At 47.6% G+C, this 13,530-nt stretch overlaps 1 protein-coding gene across 1 annotated transcript; it reads right to left on the bottom strand.

The window, feature by feature from the left end:
• Positions 1-12,591, bottom strand: TBC1D13 (TBC1 domain family member 13). Its single transcript, XM_044305984.1, has 12 exons — positions 12,528-12,591; positions 11,688-11,761; positions 7,921-7,961; positions 7,774-7,835; positions 6,538-6,637; positions 6,057-6,139; positions 5,432-5,591; positions 3,760-3,970; positions 3,462-3,625; positions 1,981-2,141; positions 1,445-1,502; positions 1-856 (listed from the first exon to the last, which is right to left on the bottom strand). Exons 1-12 carry the CDS (start codon positions 12,548-12,550, stop codon positions 785-787), a joined length of 1,209 nt encoding a protein of 402 aa, XP_044161919.1. The 5' UTR covers positions 12,551-12,591; the 3' UTR covers positions 1-784.
• Positions 12,592-13,530: the final 939 nt, after the last annotated feature.

Here is a 13,530-nt window from a genome sequence, read left to right as displayed (position 1 = left end):
TTGACAAAAGAAGATGTAACATTTTAATGCAGGTGGAAAGTGTCAACCATGGCGACCCCGGATCACTAGAACAATCCTATCTAGTAAAGACCTGTGCCGCCATCTCCTGTGCCCATTATAGTCAATGGTGCCACTTTGTGCTAGGGACCGGCGAGGGTCAAGGCGACACTTCCCCAATTGGCCACTGATGGCCTACCTAACAATCGGCCGCCATATACCCTAAGACAACGGTTGAGAAAAATCAAGGCATACTAAAAAAAAGAAATAATTAAAAAAAAAACTTGCAAACATAAAATTAGCTAATTGGCAAATACAACATAAAATCAGCTTCATTCTTCTGAAAAGAAATGCAACATGACAAAAATCAACACCTCGGTAACTACCAGCTGTCTCGCGCGCCAGGGGACCTAAGCGCGGAGGCAGGTTTGTCACATTGTGGGCTTTCCCTTGGTTGGCTGGGTGCTACGCGTGTCCTGGATAACAGTCTACCGCCAGATACTGATACGGGTATTGGAAAAGCCCCTCCAGTACCAACGTAGTGCATTGATTGGTTGGTCATCGGGAGGCCGGAACATAGGCACGAGTGAGCGGGTGGGAATCCCAGCATGATGCCCGCTGTATAATCCGCGTCCCAACCAGTCCCGGAGGGCGCGTCGTCACCGATTGTACAAGGCGAGACTCTCATGTCCGTGTAACACGTAAAGGAGGCGGCAGACCCCAAGTATCAGCTCTAGTCCGGGTTGCTGTGTGTGGATCCAGAGGGTCTCAGGTCGCACACAGGATCTTACTTGGAGTCTTGAAGTTCCTTGGCTTTCTTCAAGATGGGAAGGACATCCCCATTTGAGAGGGGGTAATCCTGGAGTGATGGAAAGAAAAGGGTTAATATAAAAAAAAAAAAAAAAGGGCGTGTACACCAATCGGCATCTATTTCACGCCCTTTTAGTCCTCCTGCACACTAAATGAATGGGTCCGGATTCACATCACGCATTGCACCCGCGCGGAATACTCGCCCGTGTGAAAGGGGCCATACATCCACGTGACCACTGCAGCCAGTCACTGACCTCAGCAGTCACATGCTGCACAAGCTAAGTGACACATGTACATGTTTGCATGTACATGTTTTGGTTCGTTTAATCAATTTTCCAGACCTTTGCCAACTTTTATTTAACCCCGCACAACCCTGTGCTGTCCCTTGAAGGCATATATGGGGTGTGCTTCCCGACTATCAAGGATCCATGGGCTGCGAGTGGTATTGAAGCTCAGCCTCATTCACTTCAGCTGCAATACCAGACGCAGCCAGTGGACAAGAGTGGCGCTGTTTCCAACTGACGCAGCCATTTTTTTTACTGATCTTGTACGAACCCTTGAAGTACCTTATCGGAAACAATAAGCACGCTTAACAATGTGCGCCAGTCGCTGTACCTGCCTCCTACTGGGGTCTCACCTGGAGCAGCCTCATATTCACTGTGAAGTCCCCTTCTAATAACTGGTCACGTATTAATCTGCAACGGAAACGGTCTACGTTAGATAAGGAGAAAGAGGAAGCGATCCTAAAGATAAAGGGTTCCTGGGATTTATATATTGATGACCTACCCTAAAAATCGGCAGGGGGTCCGACTTCTGGCACCTCTACCAATCAGCTAGTGAAAAGGCCGCGAGGCTCCGGTGAGCGCTGGCAGCCTCTTCCTTAGGCCGGTGATGTCACATTCGTTGGTCACATGACCTAGGCACTGCGCAAAAATGGGGCTAGGCTGCAATACCAAGTACAGCCACTATACAATGGACGGCGCTGTGCTTGGCAAGCTGTCAGGAGCACCGTGGCCACTTCAAACCGATGTTGGACCCCCGCCGATCCTGAAGATCAGTCATCAATATAGGAGTCCCAGAGAACCCCTTTAACTGCCAGGAGAGGAACAACAAGCCCCAGGAGACAACTTGCAGACGTATAGGACCTACAAGGATGGACAATTCGAGACTCACATCAGCATAGCGCAGGAGACCTTCAGGAGGAAGTCGAATCTGTTCTCGTCCGCGAAGAGCGAATCCCAGATCCGTATGACATCGGGCAGGACAAACTCTTGGGAGAGGAGCAATGTCAGCCAGCGGAAGGCGAAGAACTGAGGCTTGATGTTCTGTTCTTGCTGAGAGCAGACAAAGGAGTGTTAAAGGGGATTACATGGTGACCCTGGAAAACTGCAAAGAATACAACAGAATCCTCGCCACGATCTTGCAGGGCCCATGAGCTGAATTATAGGAGCTGTTTTTGGCAGCCTGTATTCTGTCAATGGACTGCAAAAGCAGAATACTGACTGCCAAGACATTTCAATACTATATTAAAGGGGATGTGTGGTTTAGGAACCCCACTGTCAAATACCCTCTGAGGGAAATCGGAGTTAATTAAAGGGGGTCCTCTGTTCGGGAACCCTGTTCTTTTGGCCAGAGTGGAGAGCAGCTAGAAAGAGTGTCTCTTGCTCTGGAGGACTTGGCACATCCATACATTACAAGAACAGCCCACAGATTTCAATGGAAACTGTGTAATGCTTAATTCGCCCTGTGGTGGCGCTGCAGGAAATCGTGACACTCACTGTCAGGCTTTCCCTCAGATCTCAGCAGTAAGAAACTCTGATCAGCTTATCGCAGGGGACCTTTCTAAGAAAAAGGTATATTTTAAAGTGAATGCACCCTTTAAAGAGCACCTGTCAACTGTACTAAACCAGGAATAGGGTTGATCCTGGAGATTAAAAGGATACCTGTCTTGTGAAAATCGGTTGTGGCGTTCCTGAGAAAATAAGACTTTTATTCTTCATACAAATGAGGACTACAGTGCACTGAGGGGCGGGGTCTAGCTTTCCAGGGCTGGCCACGCCCCTCCATGCACTAAAGCTATCATTTGTATAGAGAATAAAAGTATTTTTTCTCGGGAACGCCACCACCGATTTTCACAAGACAGGTATCATTTTAATTAGCGGGATCAACCCTACCAGACAGCATGCCTAATTTCATAGGATTGGACCTGCTGATAAGTGCACTTTAAGGAAGCAATTCTATATTTTAAACCTAAAGGGGTTCTCCAACAAGCATATATTTAACTTTTATGATCCAAGTTTGGATTCCATGAATGAGACCACCAGAAAAAATAAAATAAAATAAAATAAAAAGCTGAATGTGAACGCTTGTCTATTTTTTTTTCTTCTAGGGACAGAGTCTGCAAATGCAGGTTCAAACTTCTGTCCATTATTGGGGAATTGGGTGCCCCTTGTTCTCAGTCATACTTTTACCCCCCTTCAAAGAGGTTCCAAGGGTGCACACCAAGGCCATGGAGCTTAAGGGAGCCCCAAGGTCTTTCCTCCACGTAAGAAGACACCAGCATTATACATGGCACATGGTTGGTGGGGCTCATTAAGATATTGTGCACTGGGGCCAGGAGCCTCATGCTACGTCTTGCTCTGTGATCTACTCACCAGCCTGAGGTAGAGCTCCTCATCCTCTTCCTTCAGTGTGGAGTAAACGTGCTCCATCTTTGCAGTTATTCCACACTGAGAGTCATCTAGACTCTTGATGAAATTGTCCCGGATCTCAGCCATCAGATTAGTGAAGCAGAAGAAGGTGTCCGCCTCGGCATGCTCTGGTTATGAGAGTAGATCAGTTGTTACATGGTGACCCTTTGCCTTGCCTGTTGATGGACCCCCTTCCCCCAACCCATCCCTCAACACAAGACACATAGGGGTCGAAGGGGGGCGACAACCGCTCAGACCTCACCTCTCCAGGCACTGTTAGGGTTCGTGGCGAATGTGTAATAGATGGGGCCGACAATCTCGTTCATGCCCTGCACGTAGGCTATGCCGGGGTTCAGCTTGGCATAAATGAAGAGGATTCGCTCCACCACCTCCCAATGCGCCTCACAGCCGCTGGGCAGGGGCTCTATGTCACTCAGCGAATGCGAAGCTGAGGCCTTCAGAGGAGAACTCACCTGGGTGAAAAAGGAGAAGAAGATAGTATAGAGGGTGGGTACAATACCAACAGGGCCACTATCTGACGCCAAGCTTCTGTAGTTGGGCATTGCCACCCAAGAACAATGTAGCTGCTGTCCAAGGTTAGAAAAAAAATTTAAATTTAAAACAGCGCCGCTCTTGTCTAAAGGTTGTGCCTGGTACTGCAGGTTATCCCTATTTTCCTTAAAGGGGTATACAGGATTTTGATATGGATGGCCTATACTCAGGACAGGCCATTAATATCGGATCAGTGGGGGCAGGGGTGTAACTATAATTCATAAGGCCCCGTAGCAAGTAGCAAAATAATATGGGCCCCCAATACCTAGTGTAAGCAATAACTAAAGGTTAAAGGGGTACTCCCATCTTGGATATCGTTAGGATATGCCCCCAATGTCTGATAGGTGTAAGAACAGTGCCCACATAGGAGTGCCGAAAATAGCTTAGCGCTGGCTCGAATATTTCCATCAGTCCGATAGAAGTAAATGGAGCGGTGGCGACGCTTGCACGGTGCGCTTCCCATTCATTTCACTGGGAGTGAAAATAAACTAATGCGCCACTTCAGCAGTCCCATAGAAATGAATGGAGGGCGGCTGCGCATGCACTCATTTCTATGGGACTGCTGAAGTGGCGCATTAGTTTATTTTCACTCCCAGTGAAATGAATGGGAAGCGCACCGTGCAAGCATCACCACCGCTCCATTCACTTCTATCGGACTGATGGAAATATTCGAGCCAGCGCTAAGCTATTTTCGGCACTCCTATGTGGGCACTGTTCTTACACCTATCAGACATTGGGGGCATATCCTAACGATATCCAAGATGGGAGTACCCCTTTAACCTTTAGTTATTGCTTACACTAGGTATTGGGGGCCCATATTATTTTGCTACTTGCTACGGGGCCTTATGAATTATAGTTACACCCCTGCCCCCACTGATCCGATATTAATGGCCTGTCCTGAGTATAGGCCATCCATATCAAAATCCTGTATACCCCTTTAAGGAAAATAAAGCCCTCCTGTGCTTCACAGGCTCCATTCTAAAGGACAGGTCCCAGAAGTGGGACCCGCACCTACCAGACATTGGGGGCATATTCTACCGATATGAACCCAATGTCCAAGATGCGACAAGCCCTTTAAACAGCACCATCTATTAGTAAAACACACAGTATAGCAAAAATCCGCCCTATTGTTATTCCCCAAAAAGGTACAATATTCTTGCACCTGATTGGGCCCCCTCAACCTCCGGGCCCCGTAGCAAGTGCAAGACACCACAACCCCACGATCAACTGTTACCATGTAGCGATGGAAGTTGGAACTGGAACTACATGGGTCTGGTAATTGTGTAGTGGACGGAGCTACTGGTGGGGGTGTGGGGTGTCAGACCCCCCATGATCAGATATTGATGGCCAGACTGCCCCGGACGGGCGTTCCCCTTCCTTACGTTGGTGAGGCCGCTCCTGTTCCTTGCTACGGTCTGAGACTTCAGCGTCGTCTGTTCCACCCGCTTCCTCAGGGTCTCGTACTCGTTCTCTGGGTCCATGATTAGCTGGCAGGGGTAATCCGTGGGGTTCAGGAAAAAGGAGAAGTCAGGACACAGCCTCCTGGAAGACGAGCGCAGATAACGTCCATGTTAGGGAGGACTACTACCTATCCCCACTGCTGACATATCCGTTTTAGCAAATACATGTATTTCCCCGTGAAATTACAATTCCCGAAGCATCTTAAAACTCTGCATGGCGCCGTTCCTCTGTTATTCCTCCTGGAAATGTGTAAATATGTATTAGCAACTGGACATTACCATTCAAAGGGGGGCATTCCGACAGAGTCTGGTTGTGTCAGAACAGAATGGACTGCGTCAGTATGTGTAGGACACCCCCGACCTGGAAAAATCCAGTTTTGTCCACTCATTCATACATTTCTAGGAGGAATAACAGAGGGACCGCACAAAGCCGAGTTCCAGAATTGACATTCCATTGGGAATGCAAGCATTTACTAAAACAGACATGTCACTCCATATAATCATAATGCTCAGGGTGATCCCGATCAGCGGCGGCCATTTTGCTTACCGGACATCCTTGTCTATCTGCAGCAGCACCTCATTATCTTTGAAGTACGTGTTCCACTGACTATCTGGGTTGGGATTGAGGGGCTGAAATAAATAATTGAATGTTAAAAGCAAGAATGAATCATTTTAAGACAATGCATGAGGATTATGACTAGAAGAGCATGAGAAACGTATTAAAGGGGTCCTCCGCTTTGGACACTTTTTCTGAAGGTTTTCCCGTCTGCCGGAACCAGCTCTAAATTGCAGGGAAAACTGGGAGCAAGCGCTCAAATCCCCTACAGCGCCCCCTGAGGGAAAATGAAGCATAGCATGGTGCCCTTGTAAAAAAAAGTGCTGTCCGTTTAACATATGGATAAGTGGGGTCCTTCCAAGAGGTTTTGGGGGCCACTTTCCATTCTGGATGCCTGACCGAAGGACCCCCTCCCTCTATGAACTACGCATGGCCTAAAACCAGAAAAAAAAACTTTAATGTCAGAACTTACATGGTCTTCCAAAGTGACATCTTCTCTGGAGAAACCAAGCTTGGCTTTGGCAATTCCTGGCTGAATGATCATTTCCTTTAAGAAGTGGGCATACGTCTCCCTAGAGGAAGACAGAGGGGACATGCTTTTATTAGGGTACTTTCACACTTGCGGCAAGACGGATCCGACAGGCTGTTCATCATGTCGGATCCGTCCTGCGGCTATTTCGCCGTGCCGCCGGACCGCCGCTCCGTCCCCATTGACTATAATGGGGACGAGGGCGGAGCTCCGGCGCAGCACGGCGAAAGCCGCCGGACTAAAAAGTCCTGCATGTCCGACATTTTAGTCTGGCAGCTTTCGCCGTGCTGCGCCGGAGCTCCGCCCCCGACCCCAATATAGTCAATGGGGACGGAGCGGCGGTCCGGCGGCACAGCGAAATAGCCGCAGGACGGCTCCGACATAATGAACAGCCTGTTGGATCCGTCCTGCCGCAAGTGTGAAAGTAGCCTTAAACGTAACTCTATCAAGTGGCTGACTTGGAAATTTAGACCATGGACCTGTAATCTTACATAAAGGCTTTTAATATTCTAGGTTATACATAATTCTAAGAAATCTAACCAACCAAACAATATGGCCGCCTACAGGGGTTGCCAATACGGCCGCCTACAGCGGTTGCCAATACGGCCGCCTACAGGAGTTGCCAATACGGCCGCCTACAGGGGTTGCCAATATGGCCGCCTACAGGGGTTGCCAATACGGCCGCCTACAGGGGTTGCCAATACGGCCGCCTACAGGGGTTGCCAATACGGCCGCCTACAGGGGTTGCCAATACGGCCGCCTACAGGGGTTGCCAATACGGCCGCCTACAGGGGTTGCCAATACGGCCGCCTACAGGGGTTGCCAATACGGCCGCCTACAGGGGTTGCCAATACGGCCGCCTACAGGGGTTGCCAATACGGCCGCCTACAGGGGTTGCCAATACGGCCGCCTACAGGGGTTGCCAATATGGCCGCCTACAAGGGTTGCCAATATGGCTGTCTACAATAAGGTTGCCAATATGGCCTCCTACAGGGGCTTGCCAATATGGCTGCCTACAGAGATTGCTAATATGGCCGACTACATGGAGTTGCCAATATGGCCGCCTAGAGGGCTTGCCATTCAGGTTTCCCTTCAGGTTTTCCTAAGCAGAGTCCATAAAAGTTGGGCAGGAGCCCTCATGGCAGGCATACTGGACGGCCCCCATCCACATCTTCTCACCTTTGTTTCTCCAGCACTGAATCCCATAATAGCCGATCTGTCGGGAGATAGTTGAGTAAGATCTGAAAGAAGAAAGGTGACGGGACATTTTCAGTATCGGCAAGGCCCCTGTGACTTCAGAATATCAGTCTATAAGGGGGCACATACTTTCCAGCAGAGGCACCGAATCCCTCCTTCAAACGGTATACCTGTCAAAGGGAAAAAAGAAAGACATTTCTAGGATCTTCTTGAGGAAGGTCACCATCTTCCCGTATTCACTTAATATGACGCCCGGTTCGTATAGACAGCTCTACTGACAGGATAAATCCACGACTTTCTATGGACGGATCTCCCCTATCTGGACCATGGTGTCTTCCACACAACAGACACCCCTCGGACGGATCAATGAATTAAAACAGAGGCTCCGCCCCCTTCCAATCAGAAACCAGTCACAGAAAATGTATTGCCGGTTCCCTTATATAAGGAAAGTGATGAGGAGCCTGAAGGTGGTTCCTTAGCAGCACACAGCTGCTTCAGATTGTGCTGGTATTTCCCGCTGTGAGAGAGAGAGCTGCTTCATTCAGAGCTTTGGACAGAGACCTGTTCACAAAGCCGAGGCACAGTATAGGGGTCAGGCAAGGATATGGCGTCCCCCACCCTCATAGATCTGAGATACGCTACAAACAAGGCAGAAACTTTCTGCCAGAAGAAACCTAAAGATTTTGGCTCACAAATAACTAAAAACAAGGACTAAACATTATCATCTGACAATGCGATAAAAACTGGCGGACTGTTGTGTGTACCGAGCTCCTGTGAAGGACATGGCTATGTGCCTGCTGCTCCAACCCAATGGCTGATAACAGAAGTGTACAGTTCCTTTAAACTTCAGATGATAGAAGATTTTTCTTTAAAGGGGTTGTCCCATTAAGAGAAACCCTTTCCATACGTCCTATCAAAATGTATGGACGTCATAAAGGGGGGCCCTCACACTGGACCCTCTATGAACCAGAGTGGAGAACCTCTGACTAAGACCCACTGGAGGACCCAGCTTCCCATTCATTTTAATAGCTGACGTGTAATACTACATTTCCCCAGCAGAGGGCACTGTAGGAAACCTATATGTCTGACTGCAGCAACCTCAACTCTATTCTACTTGTTGGGAGGTTCCTGATCACAGTGATGGACCATGTGATGAGCACAGTGACATCACCAAAGGTCCTTTTCCTCGCAGGTTCTCAAAGAAGAAGAATGAAGACGAACCGGGCTTCGCAAACAAGTGGATGAGGTGAGTTTAATTTTTAATTTTAATTTTTTTAACCCCCTCCATCCCTAATTTACTTAGCATTCTGTATTAAGAATAATATTATTTTCCCTTATAATCATGTTATAAGGGAAAATAATAAAATCTACACAACACCGTTCCCAAACCCGAACTTCTATGAAGAAGAAGTCCGGGTTCGGGTCTGGGTACCAAACATGCCGATTTTTCTCACGTGCGTGCAAAACGCATTAAAACGATTTGCACTCGCGCGGAAAAATCGTGCATTTTCTTGCAACGCACCCGCATCCTATCCGGCCCTCACACGCGACGCCCGTGTGAAAGAGGCCTTACGGGTTGTCTCCAATTAATGGTCTTAGCTTGACACACAGGAGATGCCTGCTCAGCCAATCACTGGCCGCCCTGGTGACCCGCCCCTGACAGCGATTGGCTGAGAAGGCATCAACAGGCATTTCCTGTGTGTCGAGCTGCAACCAGGAAATGGAGAATTTTGGTGGCCAAATTTATAAGCATCTGAACCGCAGGGGATTGCTGCCGTAAGCAAATTTACATTTTTTGACCCTTTTTTTTAGTAAAGCGGTATTCCGGTAGTTAAAAGTTATCCCCTATCCACAGAAATCTGCAACCTGCATTCCGGGAAAAATCCTGACACAAACCGCTGAGGTCAATTCCCGGCATTCTCTGTTGGATCTCTGTGCCACAGGTGTGAAAGTGGCCTAAGGTCTCATGCACACAAGCGTATTTTTTGTCCGTGTCCGTTTTTTTGCAGCCCAAATGCAGAAACACACAGGGCCGCAAAAAAACTAAAAAAAAAAAAAAATGAAATGTCTCTGTGTGCATTCTGTGTCTGTATGTCCGCATGTCCATTCCGCCAAAAATAGAACATGCCCTATTCTTGGACAGTCATTGTTACAATGGATCCGCAAAAAAAAAAAAAAAAAAGAATGCAACACGGACGTGTTCAGCAGCGTGTTCGGTGACGTCACCGGCTCTGATGGGCGGACTTTAGCGCTGCTCTAGCCGTTTTACAGGCTAGGGCAGCGCTAAAGCCCGCCCATCAGTGCCGGTGATGTCACCGGGCTTCCTGGCAGCGCCATGGAGAGCCCCAGTACGTCACTGGAACTCCAGAAAATGCCTTTGCCCTGCGCGATTTAGCGCAGGGCAAAGAAGAGCATCGGAGCATGAACTGCTCCGATGCTCCTGTCAGGGGGGCTGCCGGCGTGAAAATGGAGGTATGTCCGGGTTCAGCTCTGAACCCGGACAACCCCTTTAAAGATAAGCCTATCTGCCCCATGAAGAAGTGTAATTAAATTAGAAATTAAAGAGGTATTCCTGTTTTAATGATTACATTTATTTAGTTGTCCCATCTTGGACATTGGGGGTCATATCCTACCGATATGACCACCATGTCTGATGACCTCTAGGAACCGCACCTATCCTGCGGGGCCAGCCCTCCATTCATTTCAATGGGACTGCCGAAAATAGCTGATTAGCACGCTGGCTATTTTCAGAAGTCCCAATGAAATGAATGGTGGGCGGCCGCACATGCGCGGTGCACCCGCCAGCACTTTGCGGGCTCCGTTCTAAGGATACAAGATGGGATAATCCCTTTAAAATTTTGTTTGCAGACCATTTTTATATTCATACAGTATCCTCTCCCTAAAAAAAAAAAAATGGTACAGCCCATTTTAGTATATATATGAGAACTGGGTAGGACTAAACCAATGTGCCTTCCACAAGTATCATGTGACCTGGCTTTCTGCGAACTGCCCCGGCATCTAACAGGTGAATAGTAGCGTATTAGGGAGTACATCATATACACAGATACACCTGGCCGCAGGTATAATAGTAACCTTACCCTAAAATGTATTGACAACATCACCTAGAGACAGGCAGTCATTTTAACAACATCACCTAGAGACAGGCCGCCATGTAAATACACATAGCAATATAGTTACTGTAATATACCTACTAAAAATCATGATTCCACCACTGGTCCTATTTAATTACACATGAATGTGTCCTGTGTGCTGAGCCTGCACATGTATGTCCTGTAACACGGCTTACTGAAGAGTGTCACATGACTGATGCCATGTTTCAGTTAGGCTATGGATACATTACACAGGACTGATACATGGCCTGTACCATTTGACTGCATATAGGGGTCAACTCCTTGATATAAGGTATATATGCAGAATTTTAAATACATGTATTTTGGAGAATTGTATGAGTTCCTATTGTATAAACAAATGCATCAAAATAAATAAAAACTGGAATACCCCTTTAAATAAAAAATATAATAATAATAATAAGCCTTCGATTCTGGGAAAGCTGGATGATAGCCGCTACAGTCCAATAGCGGTTGTCACCAAGCTTTAATGGAGTCTTGAATGGCAAAACCGCCTATGGCTGGAAGATGTAACTAGGAAAGTAGCGTGTTCACCTCGTAATGGCAGCCACAGTGGCATCACCCAGAAAAAACTGAAACTTTAGAATGTTTCTTTTTTTTTTTTATGTAAAAATGTCCTTTGAGGGTTAATTATCTGCTGGGTGAACCCAAGTCAACCTTGAAGTCTGCTGTTTGCAGAGGCTGTGGAAAAACAAAATCAGAAAGACAAAGTCCAGGGAGGAGAGGCGACGGCCGGAGACGTCTTACCGTTAAAGCACAGCTCCCTCAGCACGGGCAGCTTGATGCGCGGCTCGCTGAGAATGCTCTGGAACTCTGCAATCCTGCAAACAGAAAAGAGTCACCTGATCACTCAGCACCTGCCGGCGACGTGGAGCGCGGCACATCCCCGTATACACAGACAGAACCGCCAATGTCCGCTTAGGACATAGATCACCCCTTTAATTTAAAGGGGGGGGTCCACTTGTGACAAGCAGTGATCTCCCTAACACACCAATTCTTACAAATTCTATATCATACATACACACAGGTACAGTATATATTACTATATCCCCTATATTATACATACACTCAGGTACAGTATATATTACTATATCCCCTACATCATACATACACACAGGTACAGTATATATTACTATATCCCCTATATTATACATACAGTACATATAGTGCAGTATATATAACTTATTTTGTGCACACAGGTGAAGTATATTAGTGATCAGCATACAGTATATAGAGATACATATAGATATATGATCAGCACACTATATATATATATATATATACACACAGTATAGAGATATATATGATCAGCATACAGTATATATAGTATATATATGATCATCACACTATATATATATATATACACACAGTATAGAGATATATGTGATCAGTATATAGAGATATATATAGATATATGATGAGCACACTATATATATATATACAGTATACATCCAGGTCTGTGCTGATGCAGGCTGTCGGACCCTCCCACACAGTGACAGCTGCTGCCTGCACATTAACCCCCTGTTTGCCTGCAGCCCCCTCTCCAGGTAGCCCCCGGGATCTGCCCCCAGGACCCCCTATTCTTACTTGCTCTTGTGCAGACTCGACATGTTGACTTCCGTTGGCTTCTGGGATGCGGGGGGAGGGCTGATCACAGAGGCAGGAAACAGGAACCCTGGCAGAGCAGCATCTTCCTGCACAGGGGATACAATCCTCATCATCCTCAGTGCTGGCAGAGCAGCATCTTCCTGCACAGGGGATACAATCCTCATCATCCTCAGTTCTGACAGAGCAGCATCTTCCTGCACAGGGGATACAATCCTCATCATCCTCAGTGCTGGCAGAGCAGCATCTTCCTGCACAGGGGATACAATCCTCATCATCCTCAGCACTGGCAGAGCAGCATCTTTCTGCACACGGGATACAATCCTCATCATCCTCAGCACTGGCAGAGCAGCATCTTCCTGCACAGGGGATACAATCCTCATCATCCTCAGCACTGGCAGAGCAGCATCTTCCTGCACAGGGGATTGTATCCCCATCATCCTCAGTTCTGGCAGAGCAGCATCTTCCTGCACAGAGGATACAATCCTCATCATCCTCAGCACTGGCAGAGCTTCATCCTCCTGCACAGGGGATACAATCCCCATCATCCTCAGTGCTGGCAGAGCAGCATCTTCCTGCACAGGGGATACAATGTATCCCCATCATCCTCAGTGCTGGCAGAGCAGCATCTTCCTGCACAGAGGATTGTATCCTCATCATCCTCAGCACTGGCAGAGCTTCATCTTCCTGCACAGAAGATTGTATCCCCATCATCCTCAGTTCTGGTAGAGCAGCATCTTCCTGCACAGGGGATACAATCCTCATCATCCTCAGTGCTGGCAGAGCAGCATCTTCCTGCACAGGGGATACAATCCTCATCATCCTCAGTGCTGGCAGAGCAGCATCTTCCTGCACAGGGGATACAATCCTCATCATCCTTAGTTCTGACAGAGCAGCATCTTCCTGCACAGGGATACAATCCTCATCATCCTCAGTGCTGGCAGAGCAGCATCTTCCTGCACAGGGGATACAATCCTCATCATCC

Source organism: Bufo gargarizans, chromosome 9 (genome assembly GCF_014858855.1).
Source record: "Bufo gargarizans isolate SCDJY-AF-19 chromosome 9, ASM1485885v1, whole genome shotgun sequence".
Classification (NCBI taxonomy): Eukaryota; Metazoa; Chordata; class Amphibia; order Anura; family Bufonidae; genus Bufo; species Bufo gargarizans.
The sequence above is the reverse complement of the archived record's forward strand: the minus strand, read 5'-3'. Positions and strand labels throughout refer to the sequence as shown.